Source organism: Drepanopeziza brunnea (assembly GCF_022702325.1).
Source record: "Drepanopeziza brunnea f. sp. 'multigermtubi' strain 214-2 chromosome Unknown ctg3, whole genome shotgun sequence".
NCBI lineage: Eukaryota > Fungi > Ascomycota > Leotiomycetes > Helotiales > Drepanopezizaceae > Drepanopeziza > Drepanopeziza brunnea.
The window spans coordinates 2,310,741-2,331,391 of NW_027094066.1; the positions used below are offsets into that span (position 1 = coordinate 2,310,741).

At 48.8% G+C, this 20,651-nt stretch overlaps 4 protein-coding genes across 4 annotated transcripts; 2 read left to right on the plus strand and 2 right to left on the minus strand.

Moving 5' to 3' along the window:
- Nucleotides 1–64: 64 nt before the first annotated feature.
- L3040_002784 (uncharacterized protein) lies at nucleotides 65–5,864 on the plus strand (the record flags this gene model as incomplete). Its single annotated transcript, XM_066155677.1, has 8 exons — nucleotides 65–757; nucleotides 879–991; nucleotides 1,048–1,164; nucleotides 1,221–1,277; nucleotides 1,336–1,390; nucleotides 1,439–2,847; nucleotides 2,900–4,901; nucleotides 4,968–5,864. 8 exons carry the CDS (start codon nucleotides 65–67, stop codon nucleotides 5,862–5,864), a joined length of 5,343 nt encoding a protein of 1,780 aa, XP_066012653.1.
- A 2,047-nt stretch (nucleotides 5,865–7,911) lies between these two features.
- On the plus strand, nucleotides 7,912–9,102 carry L3040_002785 (uncharacterized protein; the record flags this gene model as incomplete). The annotated part of the gene is made up of 1 exon (XM_007296263.1): nucleotides 7,912–9,102. One exon carries the CDS (start codon nucleotides 7,912–7,914, stop codon nucleotides 9,100–9,102), a length of 1,191 nt encoding a protein of 396 aa, XP_007296325.1.
- A 5,182-nt stretch (nucleotides 9,103–14,284) lies between these two features.
- On the minus strand, nucleotides 14,285–16,644 carry L3040_002786 (uncharacterized protein; the record flags this gene model as incomplete). Its single annotated transcript, XM_007296262.1, has 5 exons — nucleotides 14,285–14,390; nucleotides 14,442–15,997; nucleotides 16,047–16,322; nucleotides 16,373–16,470; nucleotides 16,560–16,644. 5 exons carry the CDS (start codon nucleotides 16,642–16,644, stop codon nucleotides 14,285–14,287), a joined length of 2,121 nt encoding a protein of 706 aa, XP_007296324.1.
- Nucleotides 16,645–18,235: 1,591 nt separating this feature from the next.
- L3040_002787 (uncharacterized protein) lies at nucleotides 18,236–19,633 on the minus strand (the record flags this gene model as incomplete). The annotated part of the gene is made up of 2 exons (XM_066155678.1): nucleotides 18,236–19,150; nucleotides 19,208–19,633. The coding sequence occupies 2 exons, from the start codon at nucleotides 19,631–19,633 to the stop codon at nucleotides 18,236–18,238; spliced, it is 1,341 nt and encodes a 446-aa protein (XP_066012654.1).
- Nucleotides 19,634–20,651: the final 1,018 nt, after the last annotated feature.

The following is a 20,651-nucleotide window of genomic DNA, read 5'->3' on the forward strand; positions in this document are numbered from 1 at the left end:
CGGAGATTTTGCCAAACCATCTCCCGAGTAGCTCCGGAGACCACAGTTCCCCCTCGTTTCTCAGATGGCGGAAAGCAAGGTATCTCTCATCGATCAAGTTATCCGCAATCTTCAACCCTTCCTATCAGACCGCAACAGAGAAGATGGCACCCAGGACCCCAACATCAATATGCCTCCTCAAGTGTCTTCTTCACCAGGAGCCCAGTCGAATGGTGGCCGGAAACTAGAAACAGTCACAAATATACCACGACCCGAGTCCAAATCAGAGGCCGAGGCCGCTAAATCTATCGCTGCAATGTTGAATGTCCAAGGCCACAAGTCCGTGGAAGATCTACCGGTACATCTAGGCCTGGGCACGAGGCTCGATGCAGGAACCAATCACGAGCGAAAACCCGATGACGACCTCCCCGCCATTTCACAACCTCATCACCACCACCAACAAATTACCACAAGAGAGTATCTCCTCGAATCGAGCCATTCCCGCAGAGCCCTCAGCAAGGAGATCGACATCGAAGCATGCGCAAGAGAAGGAGACCTGAAATACAAAGGAGAAGACCAGAACCAGGGGCCCAGCGCTGCAGATGAGGTCGGGGAGATGTCCGAGAGAAGCTCTGGGACAAAGAGACAAACGCGCAACAGCTCTCAGTCCCAGGCCAGGTTTGCTGAGAGCACAGGACCCGTAGCCTACGATACAGATACCTTGGGTACAGTCGACGACGAGGGGAAGAAGGTTAAGGAGGTTGTGGCTGAACAATTTGTAGGTTTCCTCTTTGATTAGGACGATGGAGTTCGGCGAGGCTGTGATTCACTGATCGGCTACGCCCCACATGCAAACCCTAAAGCTTCACATTTCACTAACATGAATATCCTCGACCCAGTTTCCTGTGATATCGGTGAGGAGAGTCACCCCACCACCCCGAGATCTCAGATCGGCACAGAAGCAATCGGCAGAGAAGCAGAGAAATACTGCCGGATCAGTTGATCTGACAAAGTATGTCTGCAAGCATCTCTCTCAATGCTTCTGCAGCCTGTTCTGACTTCTAGCAGGGAAGAAATCAACGCGTCTTCTCCCGAGGCCCACGACGACAAGGCACACGACGACAAGGCACACGACGACAAGGCCGCCACCAAGAGCGACGACGCGCTAGAGAGCCAGTCAGAGTGGTATGACCCCTAGAACGTAACGTGGGACCTTTCACCTTGCTAATGCCATGCTTCAGGCGTCGACGCATGCAAATTCGCTATTTTGGAACTTCAACCTGTGCGCCAGATTATGGGTATGTTGGACGATTTGTAAGGGCAGGAAAATTGAATACAGCTGATGTCTATGCCCAGACCCATTGCGTCTGCTCCAAAATCCGCAAAGGAGGTTGAAGAAGTCGAGGAGATGGTATATTATTACTGGGAATCGATGGGACCTTGTGCTAATGTTGAGAAGCCCCGAAACCTAGGCGGCGGTGTCCAGCCGATAAATAGACTGGCAAACAAGACCACGATTCCCGCAAACAAATCACTGAAACCGAAAACTTTCGACCTGACCTCAGGCCCCGAACACGATGCCTCCAGACAGCCACCAAGTAAGAGGCAGCGAGTCGAAGGTACGACCCATGGCACAGCTATCGACATTGAAGAGACACCACAACCTTCAAGCCACAGAGCGACATCTTCACAGAGATCGGGACACAGTCGCGAACGCAATGGCTCTGGAAGAACCTTTAGTCTCGGGGAAAGACGTGTACCAGAGCAACAAAAGGTAGAGAGTTTCATGAAAGTACCAAGAGGACGAAAAGACCGGAAGAAACGGGCCAACGGCTCTACCGAGAGGTACCCTTCAGCCGCCAGTCGACAAAATACGGAGGAGCCTTTTTCCGCCCTTACAGGCTCTTTGGATAAGCCCCCGACGGTCATCAGCGGCCCTCATCGATTCAGCAACTCATTTATTGAGCGTCACCAAGATAACGCCGACGATCCTATTTTCGACGAAGAAACGGAGACTGTTTCAACATCCAAGAAGGCGGGACCCATGTCGAACAGAGACACCGGCCCCAAATTTCAGGATGCGAGCAGCCATGAATTTACATTGAAGCCAAAATTCTCAGGTAACACCCGTCTCAGACAAGCGCAAGAAAACTTCAAAGCAGGACCTTCCAGGACAAGCACTGGAGAAACGTCTTGGCACTTTGCCGATCCTGGACCACGAGGCATGGGCGTATCAAGTCTCCATTCTGTTAGTAGCTCTGCCGTACCGATTGCTTCTCGCGCAGCGAAACAGCAGATCAATAAGAGTGACCATGACTCGGAAATAGACGAACTTGTTGATCCAGACTTGCACCCAGCCCATGAACTCTTGAAATCTCACAAGATCCAGAAGCAGTCGCCGGCCAATTCTAATGAAGAGAACAGCCGGAAGCAGTCTTTCACTGTGGACGAGTCGAGCGAAGACGAAACAGGCAAAAGTGCGGATATTGCCCCGACTAAGTATGGCTCATCGAAAACGAAGGCAAAGAATGTACTCGGAGAAGAATTGTACAAGGTATCTCAATTCTTCTCAGAGTCTAATGACTGGCTGCTCAAAGAATTGACCCGATCTGGGGTCCTAAAGCACGATAAGAATAGTGGCTTACTTGCCTTTGCGGCAGAAGACACCCCGAGAATTGAGTTTTCAAGCAACAAGGTGGAAAGAATTGAAAGCTGCCGCACGAGCTCGAAGATGGTGATTCACAAGCCCAGAGACCAGGATGGTGCTCCCAAATTGTACATCGAATTCGGAAGTTCGGATCTGTGTCAACAGCTCTACGAAGAGCTCAAATCCATCCACCCTAACATTCGCGCAATAACAAGAATGGAGTCAGTGTTTCGCATCTAACCAGAATTAACTTTACTGACTTGATATTTGTAGGGAATACCTGGACAATGCCTTTAAGCATGTGCCTTCGAAACTGCATCAGCGTAAAAGCCGGCAAGCTCTGCTATCTGCAGAGCCGGATGACCTACGGTTAGCCAAAGCCAATTCTCAGAGAAGGCAAAAGGCAAATGGACTATGGGATAGAGGACCTCGGATCTCAGAAAAGCACGATGACGCATATCAGCAAGAGGGCAAGCCTGTTAGAGGAACTCGGGTGTCTGCTGGTCTCGCCAAGAAAATGGGTGGATGCCCCGATAGTCCAGACCTTTTGAAAGGGCCGCATGTACGCAAAAATGACGAGCTCAGTGCCCTGACTTTTTACGGTGATTCGAGTCGCGCCACACCCAAGGAATCCTTTGCCCGTAAAACTCGCTCTCGGGAGTTTTCAAGTCACGGAGCACCATCAGCACCTGCCCCCCGTCAGCCACGGTTGCAGCGATCACCAACACCAGATCCCCCGCGTTGGACAGTGCAGAACAAAGGATGGGAAAAGAAATACTGGCCGAATGGTAATTCGGTCATCTATCCTTCCGAAGGGAAGAATAAAGCTTCAGTGGATCGACAAGATATCGAGCGACTGGATGAAGGAGAATTTCTGAACGACAACCTGATCGTGTTCTACCTTCGCTGGCTAGAACATCGACTCGGTCAGGAGCGACCAGACTTGGCGAAACGTATTTACTTCCACAACACGTTTTTCTACGAGAGGTTGACCAAGTCAGCTAGAGGCAAGCCAGGTGGTATCAACCACGAAGCTGTTGCTCGCTGGACATCAAAGGTAGACTTACTCCAGTATGATTACATCGTTATCCCAGTCAATGAGACCGTTCATTGGTATGTCGCGATCATCTGCAATGCACCAAAACTTCTCGAGGAGTGCTCCAAGGAGGCACCGAGCCCACCAATACAGAACAAGACTTCAGAAGATGAGTCAAAGGAGCCTAGATCACAAGATGGATCGACTTCTCGTCTACCCTCACCTCAGTATTTGCCTGGGAAATTACCAGCAAGTGACTCCTCAATAGCCGTGGATACAAACACGATGGATTTGAGCTTGGAGAATTATGGGAAGAAATCGCCCGTTCGTGGAGGCGAGCATGACAGAAACCTCATCAACGACGCCCCAGGTGCTGTTGAAGGGACTGGATTGGAAATAGACGACGCGCCGCCAGCAAACATTACTTCAGATGTAATGCCGGACCCTACGAACGCGCCGCCAGCGAATGTGGTGTCAGATCTGCCACCTGATTTGATCGAGACAGATCAATCTCAGACGAAGCAGGTCAGGCGCAGATCGACAGCACCTATTCGCAAATACGACCCTACAGAACCACGGATCATCACACTCGATTCTCTTGGCATAGCGCACTCTCCGACTTGTTCCAATTTGAAGAAGTATTTGATACAAGAAATCAAGGACAAAAAGAACATCGAAATCAAAGATCCGGGCAACCTTGGTATGACTGCTAAAGGCATACCACAACAGGATAACCATTGCGATTGTGGCCTGTTCCTGCTCACCTACATTGAACAGTTCCTGCAGAAGCCAGACCAGTTCATTGAGGGCATCTTGCAAGGGAGTCTGAGGGACTATGTCACTATCGATGACGATCAGGAGTGGCCACCAGCATCAAAAATGCGCAATGATATTAGAGAGCTCTTGTTCGACCTTCAGAGAAAGCAAGCGGAGGCCGAAGCTGAGAGAAAGGCAAAGGCCAAAAGCAAGAAAGCCTCAAAGACCCCGGAGAAAGACGCCTCTGCGCTCACGTCCAATACTGCGTCTCGGGAGGCGTCAAAGAGTAATGGAACTTCTCCTGTGCCGGATGAAGCTCAAATATCGCCGGGGAGATTTGTTGCTAAGCCTGTTCAGACACTGGAGAACTCCGAAAAGCGTCAGCGGTCTAAGTTGGCCGTTTCCCCCGAAAATGGCGATTCAGAATTGCTAGACCCGTCTGGGTTGGCAAAGCTGGACGCTCTAGAAGCACCCACAGAAGAGGTGCGTGGCAAATCTCAAAAGACTACAAGTGGTGAACCCAACCTGTTAACAAGAGTTCTCTCAAAGGCAGCTCGGGCATTATTTGGTGGGCTCGATAAAGATTCAGCTATTATTCTAGGGGCGGAAGGCGCTCCCTACGAGATTCTGGACGACTCCACGCAAGACGTCGATGCCAATGAGGCACTTATGCCTGCGAAAAGAACCACAATCCAGATGCACAGTGACAGGCTAGGGCAACGCAAGCAATCTCAATCTGCCAAGCGTTCGCGAGAGAAAGAAGAGATTCCAGACTCTCAAGAAGATGTGCCTGAATATCGAGTTCTGCATCATCCTCCTCCTTTAAGTAGCCCTCATGAAATAGGCGAAAACGAGTGGAAGAAGGGCAAGCATAAAAGTTTCTCTTCTCCTACGTCAGAACAGGAACATTCATTTACTGATCGACTCAAACGTTCTCGGCACAATGCTATGGCTACAGGGCGTCTTGAATCTCCTTCGCATCTTTCAGAGGAACACGAGGAGAGCATTGGTGGAGAACTGCATGAGATTCAAGAGCACAACGTTAGTGTAGCTGAAGACGATGAATTACAACTCGTTTCTACAACGCCGAAAATTCAAGCAGGTGTGGGTGGACATGCTTCCGCCACTCAGGAGGGCGATGATGTCGACTGGCATTTCTCCAAGCGACCTCCGCCGGATGCCTCTCTACTGGAATCGTCATCGCCTCCTGTCGCTTACTCTCAAACTCCAACCACCGCCAAACGAGGACGCGAGGATCGAAGCGAGGATCGAAGCGAGGATCGAAGAGCGCTGCAGCTATCTCCAGCCACCGTCAAAAAGCAAAAGCGGGATGACGGTAATCCACGCCAGGGGCGGCGCCGCTCTCCCTTCAAGCCGTTAGAGCGTCGTGGGCCCATGATTCGAGATCCTTCGGATTTGCAGATCATCGGATCGTCGGCGTTATGATATGATACACCAGCTGGATGGCCTTGGTAGGTGTTTGAGCGGCGTGGGGTGGGGAGTTGATTTTCGCAATGGTGGCCATGCATTTCAGAAGTAAACTCTGCTAGGTGCCACTGTTTATTGGGACATAATTTTTCTTGCTTCTAGCATAGCATCGGCGTTCCTAATACCATTGTCCTTTTTGTAAATAGATCACGCTCCAGCTTGCGGATTGGAGCCGGGGTATGGGGAGCATTCGCAAGCACATTACGGAATCCTGGCGTGTTAGAGACAGGTTATAGAGCGGATTTAACAGGCACTGTGTGCTCTGCTCTACTTCGCTATGTGAATCTGAAAATACATTCTACGTCCAATCCATCCATGTTGGTTGCACGTCAATCACCTCTGTGTGGGAAAAAAGAAGGATACCTGATATCTTCACTTACACGTCCCTTTGATTATTGGAACTTGGGAGGTGAGCTGTGTCTGGAGAGAAGGGAATGTGGGTGTACGAGGAGGTTTGAGAGGAGGTGTGAGGGCAAGTTCGTCTCTCTATTGTTGCTAGTCTTGTATTGATGGACCCGTTGCGTTGCGGTTTATTGGGATGGGAATGAAAGGGGCTTGGATATACCGGCTATTATAATTTGTTTACAGTAGAGATCAAATCCAACATCTTGTTTCTTTTATGCTTAAAGCACGTTTGGCAACTCTCTCTCTCTCTCGACTGGAGTAGTGGCCAGGCCGTTTTCGCTTTCTGCAACAATCGTCGATTCGTATAAGTAGTTGCAGTAATTCCAGTAACCAATTTCTATTAATCTGCGACCTTCGGACTTCTCGTCCTCTCGTCAAATCTTGCTCTGAAGGAACAAGAGGTGGGACGGGCGACCCTCGGCATTAACGAGTGAATGGACCGTCGAAACCGCAAGTTGAGAAAATTGGCAAGCGGAATCTTTTCCAGCAAGCAATATCGGTAACACGGCAAAACCACAGGCATGGTTTCGATGTCACGTTTTTATTTCGAGGATTTCATGCTCCTGGATTTACGATTTACGATTTACGATTTACTACACGCCACTTTGACCTTTGGATTATTTTCTTCTTCTCTTTGTCAGTCTCAACCACACATCCACACATCCACACTTCAGATCGCGACCATGGATGGGCGGAAGAGAGGGCTATCCGCTCTTGATTTCATGGAGGAGCGTTTGTTCTCTGAACACGGCAACCCGCAACGATCCCAGTGTTTGTTTGTTCTTCACGATTCATTCACCCATCGGTACCGGACCCCGTACCCCGTACCGGCTGTATCCGATCCGCGATAGCCTCGCGCTACTCGACAGTGGATGCAGTGCGAGGTGAGTAAGCCAATCTTCTGGCCACTTCTTCTATTCGTTAGCTCTCTTCTCCTTCTCGAACTCTTCTTCGTGCCTGATCCTGTTTGTTGATTTCTTGATTCCAAACCGCTCTGGCATTGCTGAGTAGATTACCTACTTTCGTGTCTCCGCCCGCGTCGGAGTCTGCGAGTTGGATTGATTTGAGGGCGTCTCATAGCGAGGGATGACTTGACGCTTCAGCTGCTGCTCTCTTCCCTCATGCAGTATAACACGGCGGCTACACCTTCCCAAGTTAAGGGTGCACAGATCGCAGGCATCAGGGACTGCTGCCCATGATCTCTTGAGAAATATTGGCAATTTCTGGACGTCGGTCGAGATGATTCCATCGTCCCTGGGCTTTCAAACAAACCAAAAATAATAATTTTGGAACAAATAAGTATCCAGACCCAGGGGTTTCTCATGTTGGCTGGGTCGACTCGAGCTTTGCCAAATCCACAATCATCAGTTTCTATTATCCTCAGTCGAAGTTTGGCGGATGCGAAGGGAGTGTTGTACCAATCAATCAGTTGCAGCTAAGAGTTGTTTGTTTCCCTTGCTTCCTTTGTGAATCACTGGCCTTTACTCAGACATGAGAACAAGATTGATGGAAGACAACAGCCATTTTACTCGCCTGGTCTCAACGGATAGTTCTATTACGCAAATCAAGTCGAAAAGAAACCCTCGGACGAGTCTCCGCCATGAATAGCATTTTTTCTTACGCTCTGGTCGGCACCACAGGCTCTCCCTGGTGGGTTACGATCATCTCAAGTCTATGGATCTACTTTGCGGGCTCCCTCTTCTTCGACGTCGCGCATTTCGCCCTCCACCAATTCTCCAAATCACGTTTCTGGATCCTTCGTCAAATCGGCTACCTCCATCAAGTCCACCACCTCTACTTTAACCGACGATTAAAGTTCAACGAGCGATACCTCGTCCAGAACATGGTGCTCGAGATGCCTCTTGAGCTTTCATGTCAACTTTTCGGGAGCTGGCTAGGCTACCTGATCGCTCAGTACGCCGGTCTCACGGGACAAGGTCTACTCTCCGATGAGCTGTTCGGCTTGAACATGCTTTTCGAGACGGGACGAGTGATAGTGGTTGCTCTCCTCCAGGGCCGCGACTCGAACCACAAGTCCTATCCCCACATGGTCCCCAAAGATCCCAACGCCTTTGTCGTAGGCCCTCAATACCACGCTATGCACCATGTCGACCCCTCATCATACATCTCCTCCTGCTTCCGCGTCTTTGACTGGGTGCTAGGAACCGGATGTTCCATCCGCACGCGCAGAATCACCATGACCGGTGCATCGGGTGCTTTCGGCCACGCTCTCAAACTTGAACTGCAAAAAGAGTCCCCGTCTTGCATCCAGGAACTCAAGTACGGCAAAGACTGGACTTTCGACGACTATTCCCGGACCATCGAGACGCTCAAGAACACCGACATCTTGATTCTCTCACATGGGTCGAAGACGGATCCCATGACAGCCAACTGCACATCAGCCGTCTCCCTCGTTGAGCTATTCAAATCCCACTACGCACCGCGGTCAGGCTACTCCCTCCTTCTCCCGGAAGTCTGGTACGTCGGCTCCGAAGCTGAAGTCCATCCCTCGCCTCCAGGTAATGTCGTCATGCGTGACTACACAGCTTCGAAACGCGCTTTTGCGAGGCATGCTCGGAAGTACTACGACGATGAGAATTTGCTGTACAGGCACATCGTACCGGCGGCTTTCAGGAGCCAGATGGGCTGGGCGATTGTTGGGCCGGGCTGGGCGGCGAAGGTGTGTATGTGGTGGGTTAAAAGGGGGGCGAGGTATGTCCCGGTCACCTACACGGGGTTTGCGTATATCGGGTGGGTAAAGTTTTTGTGGCTTGTCAGGAAATCGGAATAGGTCACGGGAGGATAGGTAGGTTATACTTCGTTCTTGTGTGTCGTGGGTACAGTCGTCTTGCAAGGCTTTAGGGAGGGTAGGATCGGAGGAGTTTTCTTGGGGCACTTTTGAAGCGAGATGGATACCCGGGTATGGGGGTTTTGAAAAGTCTCGGGGGTAACGTTAGATGGTATGGGTACGAAACGAACGAAAAAGCCAAGATCGAAAAGTCTAATGATAAGAATTTGTAAGGCCTGAAATTTTATCTTTTCTTGCCTATGGTATGGCACTCTCGGCTAAAGCTACCTATGCACTGCTGCTATTCGCTTCCGCAAAGCCTCTTTTCTTTATCAAGCATTGGACAATCTACGTAGTAAATCGGGAGGGACTCCATGCCCCAGTGATACCTCTCTTCTCTTGAAATCTACTCGCCGTATCGTCCCCAGCCCGAACTTGCATGTCACAAAAGCCAGCCATTAGAGGAAGACCAAAAAAAAAAAAAAAAAAGAACCGCATTCTGAGCAGGCACCGCTGCCGCAATCCAGAAATTACACATTGCTGACTCCGATCCGGACTCCAACCTGGTGGATTTGGATCTCAAACCTGTGCACAAAACTGATCAGTATATGTAGCGTAGCAAGGGAGTGCGCGGCCCACGCATCTGCAGGCTGTTCGTCCTAGAGATCGACCGGGGGGAAGTCGGATCTGCATCATGAGGGTGAGGTAAAGGCAAAAAAGGTTGTGAGATGTGAGAAGGGATCTACGATTTCGGATCTTTTCGAGTACGCGAAGATTTTTCTTTGTTTCTTCCTATACGTCTGCGATCCTCTTGGCGACTTGTAATCCTGTTTTTTTTTTTTTTTTTTTTTTTTTTTTTTTTTTTTTCCCTCTCGCTTTTACGGCAAAGGGCTTCGACGGACGGGTTTGTATCTGAGGGCGATTCTAAATGTATGAAAGGCTTTCCATGTAGGTATTCCAACCCTTGTCTTCTCTATTGCTCTCTTTGAGGGGACAGGATTTTGGGGTGGGATTGTTTAAGGAGGGAGGCTCGCAGATGTCTAGTCGGAAGGTGATATATATATGTATCAGGTCATAGAGGATTCCAGAAACCCCAATTTTTTTTTAAAAAGAATTGGAGAGCGGTCACTTTATGTGGTAGTGCTCTTCCCTCTGACTCAACTTGGAGAGTTCATCGATCGCCCAACACGTCTTCGACCCCGTTACGAAGAGAGCAAGCTATGACTAGAAGTCTTCGTCAGAGCGAAAGTTTTTCGCAATCAGCAAAAGTGTCAAATAGATTCTAGCAAGTAGGCTTTCTCATATAAACCCGCTACCTGTAGTTTCTTCGCCTACCATTACGTCCTCTTCACTCCTTACTTAAGAAGCGTAAATAGGAACGCGAGATCCTTTTTGGTTTGTTACGACACGGAAGAGTGTATACTCAATCTTCCATCCTATTCGGAGCTACTGTTGGAGATGCGATTGCGTTGATTTTTTGAATTATGTGAGTTAGCTTCACTTGCTGTATAGGATATCAAATACATCTTTTTTTCATAGCGTAAGAGGATTATAATGCCATAATAGAATTTGAAAACAAAGGAATCGATAGCGATAAATCAACCGGCAGCAATAAAACGCTGCCGAGGAATAGTCTTTCAAATCCAAAACTTCATCTCACAGAGAAGAGGAGCCGAGCCATTTCGTACGCGCTCGTTGTCTTCGAGGCTCAAAATCTATTTTCCTAGGCACCGGTAGCACAGCTTTACGATGCGCACAATTTGATCTGTTTGGATACGCGGAGTACTTCGAGCAGGAGAGAGAGAGACTTCGTGGCTTCAATAAATTCCTGCTGCTGCTCCCGCAAGCGGGATCTTTTTTGGAGACATATCGGACGACGTTTTCGATTGATGGGATTGTTGATCTAGACTTACCTTTGAAATGGAGATTAAATAGACCGACATTGCAATAAAAAGTTCATCTTCACCTTCACTGATAACCTGAACAGTAAAGACAGTTATCTCCTCTTGTATTCACAATTCTGATCGGCCAGACTGGTTTTTTACAGAACTGAAGACACAAACTCACAATCTTTGAGGTCTGCCTAAGCTAATGGAATGCTTAGGGCTGAAGCTTGGAGAGGAGACTGATATCTTGGTAATTTTCCAAGCTGAATATTGGACCATCACTTTGAGGACCAGATGATTGCATACGTTAAGATGGACTCCGGAGATACATACATCTCTCATAAAGAAAAGACCGCTACGAATTAAACAGCCCCAAGATTGCCAACTTCTATTATTACGCAAATAATGTATCTTTTAAGAAATTGGAATCGCATGACCTCAGCACTGATAGTAGCAACGAAGGAAATAAGATGACGAATTTATAATGAGTGAAGCGAGTCACCCGTTTAAGCCGTCTTACTGGCCACCTTATTCCCCCGACCTCAATCCGATCGAGCACGTTAAGTGGCTTATATATAAAAAAAAAACTAAAAAAAACAAAACCCCTTCACCAAATGTTCCCCGACGTTGCAATCAACAAATCAGACCGCAAGGCAAAAGATGGAGAGTTGATTACAAGCTGCGTGGGATACGTTAGATCAGTCGTTGTTCGATGTTTGTATGAGAGTATGCCGGATAAGATTAAAGCTTGTATCGCGGCTAAAGGCTGGCATACCAAATATTAAGGTCCATGCGCATTCGAATAATTACGCCAAAGAATAATAAGAATGAAGGAGATCTAGGAATGCGAATGGTATTATTTTTATAGGATTTGGATTTGTGATTATTACGCAATTGAGAAGTGGTGGTTGAATGTTTAAAGTTGCTTTTGATTTTCTCGCTTAAGTGGCCAACAGCAGTTGCCTAGTACTACCTACTGTATGCTACGACAGTCATGCAAGCAAATTCACGCAGTACTATGCACGCCAATTACCTAGAAGTCACCTATTGCAATCACTATAAATGACCGAGTTCAAATTATAAGCCAGGTACCTATAAAGAGCAGTATCAGTCAATGCAATACCCAACAATGGAAGAACTGGAGGAGCTGAAGGCCTGGAAGAACTGGAAGCTCTACAAATAAAATCGGCCTCAATCCCTCAGCCACGTAAGGTAAAATCACAATCAGCTCAAGCAGGAAATTATGAGAGCTGATATGAACTAAAACTCAACTCATCCGTCTTTTTTTTTTAAAAAAAAAAAAAAAAAAGCTATCAATAATATCTGGCAGCACAATATGTACCGACAACACAAACATACACGATAACAACAGATCAATCGTATTAACAGAACAAGCAAGCCTGCTCTATACAAACCCAATCACATGCAGCCCTCTCTCTTATGAAATCCCAGCTACCTATCCAAAACCCATACAAGATCTAACTATACATAACATAACATAACACAATACTAAAGCAACCCAAGCAAGCACAAATCAGAATCATCCTCAAATCGTCATGAACTGTACCTCCCCTCTTTTGTTTCCCTCAATACGAGAAATCCTCGCCGCGCTCTCTTTTATACATCAATTTCTCTCTCGGCTAAGGACGCGCGTTTAGTACCTCTCCCAAGTCTCGGTTTCAAAGCTGTTTTCGGCTTCTAGTTGACTGAACTAGTAGTATTTTTTTTTTTCATAAAAAAGCATTAGACATTTAAACCCCCAAGACAAAACCTCGTAAACCCCGAAACCCCTCTCGAAAAACTAGGAGAAGAAATCTGCAAAAAGAGCAGTTGGCATATAAATTTCAATCTCAAGTCTCCATCGAAAAAAAAAGAAAAAAAAAAAAAAAAAAACTGCAGAGTAATTATTAACGTTTAAAGCTTGTTTTTTTTTTAAAAAAAAAAAAAAAAAATCCTGACTTGTAAAATAGCGGAGGGGGATGGGGGAAATATATTGTATCCAAGGATACTTCTCTACTGTACCCATTCCGTCCGTATTAAGATAAGAGGAAGACGAACGACCCTCGAAATCAAACGTCAGAGAACGTTACCAAGCGCAATCGCAAATAAATCGCAACATCGATTCCACAACGAAACTACTTGTCGAGGTTTCAATTTTGCACGTTCTCATTTCGAGGATTTCTTTCATGCTCCTCGATTGACCTAACGCCATATGATAGGTACCTAGCCGACCTTGGAAAAAAGGTTGCACCTATTAACCTACGTACTAACTTAAACTAACCTAACCATCTTTCAAAAGTTAAGAAACTATATTCAGAAAGCAGAATAACTCTAATAGTCAGTGCACTGACTATTAACTCTTAGCTCCAAAAAAAAAAAAAAAAAACCCCCCCCCACAAACCCCCCCCCTCTTAAAGAGAAATACAACGAACGTCCCAGGTTTTCCAAACTTATCCGGCCCCATCACCCCCTCACCCCTCACCCCTCACCCCTCACCCCTCAACCCCTCCTCGCCCCCTCCTCTCCTCCCCCCATCTCTTCCACTCCACACTTCCAAAAACTGATTCGTTCGTTCACACTCTTTAAATTAAAATATATATCGTATAATTAATTATCAAGTAAAATACATATACATGAATTAAATATGCATATATATATATATATATATAAACAGAGAAAATGCAAAATTACATAGTTTCTAATTTACTTTTCTCTTCCTTTGTTCAGTGTCGCCATCCCGTTTTTGTTCTTCTTCCCTCGCGTCCATACCGTCCCGTTACTCATCCTATCATTCAATCCCGTCCCATTATCTTATTATATCATATTATGTCATATTATTATCCCATCTTATTATGCCACATTATCTTCTTATCTTATCATCTCATCAAAGCAGGCAAGCATGCAGGCAAACGAAAAACCACAAGGTCCATAGAAAATGCAACTAGCCATCAAATACGAGCGAGGACCTCGACCAAGAAAAACCAAGCAAGAGTAGACTGAGCATTCCATGATAGAAATTTACATGCATGCAAGCAAAACCCCAATGCGCGCAATGATAGACAGATAAGCAGATGCAAAGGCGAAAAATCATCTTACTACACGAGTGGTTGCTTTTGGTTTTCCCGGTCCTGTCCCACACCGAGCACAATTAGCCATTCATCTCATCTCAACCCACTGCATTCCACCACTTGACCGGACTCCTCGTGCATCGCCGCCCCCACCGAGGATTAATATTCATATATCGGAAGTTGCCTGGGGCCACCACCCCAATCATCCACATTCATCCATCCAAGTCGGGCTTAGTTGCCATTCGTGAGGAGTGACTCGGCAGGGCTCGAAGGACTGGTGGATTTCTTCGCCCTCAGGGTGAGAGGGAATGGGTACTCATCGGGGTCTTCCTCCTCACTTTGCAGCAGTTAGCAACGCAAATCCGTCCATTCAGATACAAAAACTTACGGCAACTTCCACGCAACATAATCCTCCGTGCTCAGACCCTCTCTGCCTTCCTGCAGACTGGCAAAATCACCCGGCGTCATCATCCCACTTCTATCCCTCGGCGATCCAGGAACACTAAATGGCCGGGAGATCTTCTGCTCAATACCCGGGATGCAGTCGTCCTTGTCCTCGCTGCTGAAGGAGGAGGGGTATGCTCTGCGGAGGGCCAGCTGTCTTGCTTTCACGTACTCCATGCCCATTCGCTTCCAGTCCAGCAGATCGCTCAGACGCTCGGTTCGGTTGCGCTGGTTGATACGTTGACGACGAGACTTTTCCGCAAAGTCAAACATGTAGGACGCAAGCTGGTTGACTGAGTCATCCACACCCTTATTGCGGCGGTCGACAATGTAGATTCCGTAGTCCGTCGAGTTCTCAATCAGCTCCTCCATGTAGCATCCGAATCCCGAGAGGTTCGTGGTGATACTAGGGACACCCATGACGGTGCACTCTGCCGGGGTGTATCCCCACGGCTCGTAGTAAGAGGGGAAGACGCCCATATGAGTCCCTCGGACAAACTCGTCGTAATCCATTGGCAGAACGGGATTGGCCGAGTTCAGGAATTCAGGGTGGAACACGATCTTCACCCGGTCATCTTCTTGGTTGAAGAGCTGGACTCGGCGAATCTGGTTCAGAATCGGATCGTCGCCGTCATTGGCCATGTTGTGGGTTACGATCGGGGGCAGCCCCTCCCTCTTCATGGCGAACAACCGTCTGCGGAGGAGGATGCGGTCCTGGCTGGTGATCAAATCCTTGTCATCGGGCATAGGGTCGCCATCGTGCCACTTGAGAGCGCGCTCAAAGATCCGCCTTCCCACGCTACGCTCAATAGTGTCAACCGTGTCTCGCAATGATTTGATCACCGCCTGCCCCTTCAAGGCCTCCACCGTTAGGGATTGGGTTTGCGCCGGCATGATAATGAATGCGACCACGGTCATCTTCGAGCCGGAGGCCTTCAGTCGTTGATTCAGGCGTGTCAACGACTCTATGAACATGTCGACACCCTTGTTTCGGTACTCGTAGCGACCGGCCGTGAAGAAGTACAGGGTGTTTTCCGGGTCAAAGTCATTGTGCCCGTAGAAGTGGCCGCGGACGAAATCGTGAATCTTCTCCTTGGCCTGCTGATGCAAATTCTGGAACTCGTGCATGGCAGAGAATTTGGTGACATTGAGACCGTTGGGAAGCACACCATCGGGCTTGCGCTTGAGGAGATGTTCGGATTCAAACGCCGTGATGTGAGACACGGTCGTGAAGACATCGCAGGCATGTGTCGCGGCGCGCTCAATGCAGTAGCGGTGGTAGATACCACGCTTTCCCGCCTCATGATCCACATCAAAATATTGTAGGTTGTTGTAGAAATCAACCGAGCCAGCGCACAGGTATCGACCGAGAAGGGTCGCGTGGGTCGTGAAGATGGTCGTGACATCGATTTGTCGCTTCTTGCAGAGGGGAAGAGCTACGCCTGCCAACCACTCGTGGAAATGTGCAATGACGGCTTTATCCTTCTCGTGTGCAACGAACTATAGCTGTTAGCTGGTGAGTCCGCATCGTAGAGAAGTTTCGCCTGACCTCTCCTAAGAACCATGCGACCAGGTAGCCAAAGACTACCGCCTCGTTGGTCTCATCATCGCCCGGAGGAGATGGGATCCCGGCCGTGTGCCACAAGTCCGCCTTCCACTCGTCCAGAAAGCGGTATCCCGTCTTAGTATCGATCAGAACGACTCTGGGGGCTCCCTCGATCAACCAGCGTCCGTATACGATGCCGATTCCTCGCGATTCCATAGCCGCGATAGTGGCGGCCAGCTGGGGGTTCGTTGGAGTAAGGGCTTCCACCTCAACGGCGGCCTGTGGTTGTTAGTAGGCATCTGGATCTGTGCATGAGTCTTCCAACTCACAGATTGCCTGTGGAGAGGCCCAATGAGGCAGTATCGGTCGCCATACTCGGCGGTGGTGACGGGGGCCTTGGACTTGATGACGGAGTAAATGCCACCCACTGCCTGCGGTTAGTGACTGACCGACCCATGATCGCCTCTCCACGGAGTTTTGGGGGGGGGGGGGGGGGGGTAGGTAGGTGATAGGTACCTCGGTTGGCGACCTCAGTGGCTACCTCGAAGAGATAGTGGCCCCGGATGTCCCGTTTTGTTTCGGTATCGATTTCGCGCCGCATAGTGTTGTAGTGGTAGTGGAATTGCTTGCGGCGCTCTCAGCTGGTTTTGGTGATGGGGAGCGAGCAGGAGGAGGAGGAAGAAGAAGAAAAAGAAGAAGAAATAGAAAAAGAACAAGAAGAAGAAGAAGAAGAAGAAGAAGAGAAGAAGAAGAAAATCAGTGCAGTAATGTCGCGATTGGAAAAGACGTAGTGCGCGAGGGGTGGTAATCCGGGAAGGAGCAGCTCTTGCTTGCAGATTCGGATTCCCGAGGATTGATTAAGTGAGTGAGGGGTATATGTTTGTAATGTTTGCCTTATACGTCCATCCGGTCTGAGGTCGGTCAGTTACTTATTTACTCACTTGCTCACGACCTACTGTCGTAGCAGTTTCTTTCGTGGCATAGCAACGGAGGGGAACTTACATGACTTAACTGACGTCAATAGGCTCAGCAGTAGTTCTTGTATGCTTTGTCCAACGAACCGAAGGATTTGAACAATCAATCGATCAATCAATCAGTTGATCAGGCACGCAAGCAAGCAAGTATTCCGAATCAATTGCCTGCGGTTTTGCGGAGAGGAAGAGAGAGAGAAAGAGGGAGAGAGGGAGATGGGACGAGAAGTGAGTGAGCTTCGGCGCTTATGCGCTTCTGCGCTTCTGCGCTTCTACGTACCACTGAGTTCTGGCAGCTCTTTCTCTGCCGGAAGGTTGGCCCTGGGCTGGGAGGGGCTGGGGTGGGGGCTAGTTGGGGTCTGGGGTCGGGATGGTCCAGCTTGGCATTGCTAACTCATATATGATTGGCTGAGATTGATGCGGGGATCCCGAATATAGTAGAGCTAGTACAGGACTCTCCTTGTCAAGATGACCTCACCTTACCTTTGCGCGGGCCACGACCGGGCCTATTCTGTAAAGAGTTCTGTCCGTACAGTGTGTTGCGGGGCTTATTCTACCTTACCGCTATTTATCACATGACATGACCCGGCACGACCCCACCTCCATCTCCATCTCCATCTTCACCTCCATCTCCGTCTCCATTTCAATCTCCGGATTGCACTTCTCACTCTAGATTCAGATGGAGATGGGGATGCCGGTGCAGATATGCAGGGCTATCCGTCTGGCCCGCCAGTTGCCGCCGCACTTCGTTCGAAACCTGCCGGCCACCCCGCCCTCGTACGGCTGATTCCGCCCGGAAGAGAAACTACAACAGAAACTGCTCACGACGGCGACGTCGACGATCGATAGCCTAGAGATTTTTCCCGCGCCGCTTGGCTTTCGGTGGCGGGTGTGGCCTGTGGTCATTGATTGGTGGCGCGGGTGATAAACGACGGGTGATCAACGGTGGGTACATCGTGGAAAGTCACGAGAGTGTCACGAAAATGTCACGAGAGAGGGCACGAACAGGAAGTCTGACTCGAGTTATGTGATGCGCTGCTCTGCTCTGCTCTGCTCTACTGTTGTGTATTCTGCGGCTGATTTTAAGGCATTAAATAGGTAATTCTGCTTGCTTTTGATCATTTGGTCACGTTGCTTGACGATCGATGCGTGGATACGATTAAATGAATGTATGAACTACTCTAGATTATCAGCCAAAGGCATCCATCCATCCTACTCTCTTCACTCGGACCGCAACGCCCTCGAGATCATCGTCCCCCACGATTCCCCCTTTCTCTGCTCGACGCCAGCGTCAGTCTCAGTCTCAGTCGCTATCCCGAAATCCTTCTCCTCCTTCACAGCCCATCTTTCCTGCTCTTGAATCTGCTGCAGCAGCGAGCCGTACCACTCGGCACTACCCACCTTCTCAACAGCTTCCATCTCCACGGAGAGAAAATCCAAGCACGTATTGCACCCGCACCACTTGGTCGCATCGTGTATCCCCCTTGCCCCCGGGACAGAGCTCCGATCCAACTCGCACCAATGACACCAGCAACTCCGCCTCGGGGCATGCCGTCTGAGATCCATCGCCGTGGCGCCTCGCAGGGCATCGTGGTCTTCAAACTCCCACTCGGGATCAGCGACGAGGGCTTCAACATCCAGTGAAGCGAAGATCTCGACGCATGCGGAGGTATTCTCAAAATCCATCACCACATTCGCCAAATCCCGCGCGATACTTTTCCGTCCGTCCCTCGCCCACGGGTTCAGGCTACTCTCCACACTCATCTTCCTCTCCACATTCGCCGGCGTCCCCGGCCGCGAATTTGAGTACTCACTCTCACTATCTCTCTCAAGCATCCTAAGCCTCGATTTCAAGCCCATCCCCAAGCGCAAGGGCATCGGTCTCAAGTTCTCCTCCTCCTCGTCAGAATCATCCTCCCCCCAATTCCTATCCCAGACATTCCCCTCGCTCTCCCCCACGAACGAAGGACTCATCCAACCACTCGTCTCGCTCCTCGTCGTCCTCGGCGTCCAGTCCACCTCGTCAAAGACCAGCGCAGGGTCGTACAAGGAGTCGTACGCGAGGAACGGCTCTGCGCGGCATCGGAAATCGACCCCTTCCCCCCTCTCTTCGTTCCTAGAACCAGAATCAGAACCCTTATCATAATTAGAATCAGAATCAGAATCAGAATTGAAATCAGGAATCGAGCACACTTTCACCAGCGCCTCGTACGAGCAATGCCTCCTACCCAGCGACTGCACCACCGTCGGCCGCTTCGGCGGCGACGGCGGTGCAGCAAGCTTTATCTTGCGGATCGCGAGGGGCAGTGGGATCAGCAGGGATAAAGACTGCATTCGAATCTTCTCTTCGCTCGAGCAGAGGGACGATGTTCGGGACTGCTGGGAGTTAGCGTCTGGCTCTGATGGGGCTGGCTTGCTCGTCGGGGAGGCGAGGACGCGTAGCTTGAACGCAGCGAGCGTGGCTGTGAGGGAGTCGAGCGCTATCTGGTGGTCGGTCTGGGGCCATGGGGCAGTGGAGGCGGTGGTGATGGTGATGGTGGTGGGCGAATGTGGCACGACCGGCGTGCGATAGGTTTGGATTTGGGTTGGCGATGGGGATAGAGATAGAGATAGAGACATCTTGGATTCTCTTCCCTGCTTGTACTGTTCTTCGGTTTCGTTTCGTGTCTTTTTCTTTTCTTTAGCTGATATAGTAAGTTTCTCGATGCAATACTTAGAAAAGCTTCTTTTTCTTCTTCCTCTTCCTCTTCTCCTGATGATGATGTTTGTGTATACTTCAAAAGATTGAGATAGAGGGTTATTGTTCGTGCGCAAGATGGGGGTTGGAGTTCTGACGTCTTATATCCTTTTTTTTTTCCCGACCGGATGAGGGATTGTTTCTTCTTTCTTTGTTTCATTCAGTAATTCACTCGCTTTTTCTTTCATTTCTTTGTTTCTCTATGTTAAAAGAGAGAGAGATGCAAAGAGAGGGGGGGAGGGGAGAGGGAGAGAGGGGGAGGAGAAAGAAAGAAAGAAAGAAAGAAAGAAAGAAAGAAAGAAAGAAAGAAAGAAAGAAAGAAAGAAAGAAAGAGAAAAGACGAAGAAGCACAATGCTACTGTAATTGATCTGAGGCGATAATCTACCTTTATTATATATACATGATAGACTGTACTACGTAGCGATCGAAGTGATCGCTAGATGAGATCCACACAATGTACGGATAAAATGGAACAATGCACATGAGGAGAAGAAAAAAATATAATCTCATGCTCTTTGTTTTTCTTTCTTCTCTCTTCTTTCCTTAGCAATTTTTGATTCCTGAATCGTTTGTTAGAAGACGATAGGAAATTAAAGGTAGTATTATAGCAGGTCAGACGCTAAATTTAATCACAGTGAATACCAATCACTATAAATCAGCAGGTACGGAGGTCAGACGCTATCAGTACCAACGCGGTCCAGGCGCCATTGGTACGTGGTCCAGATACTAAACGTACGCGGATTACGGAGGTACTAATAATACCCGGACCATATGCCTTAAGTACAATGACGCTGTACGGAATACATGTATAACAGGCCTCCGGAGCTACAACATGTATATAAAGTCCGTACGCAGTTACGCGAAATGTGCTTAAAGCAATATGAGATGTCTGCAAGCGC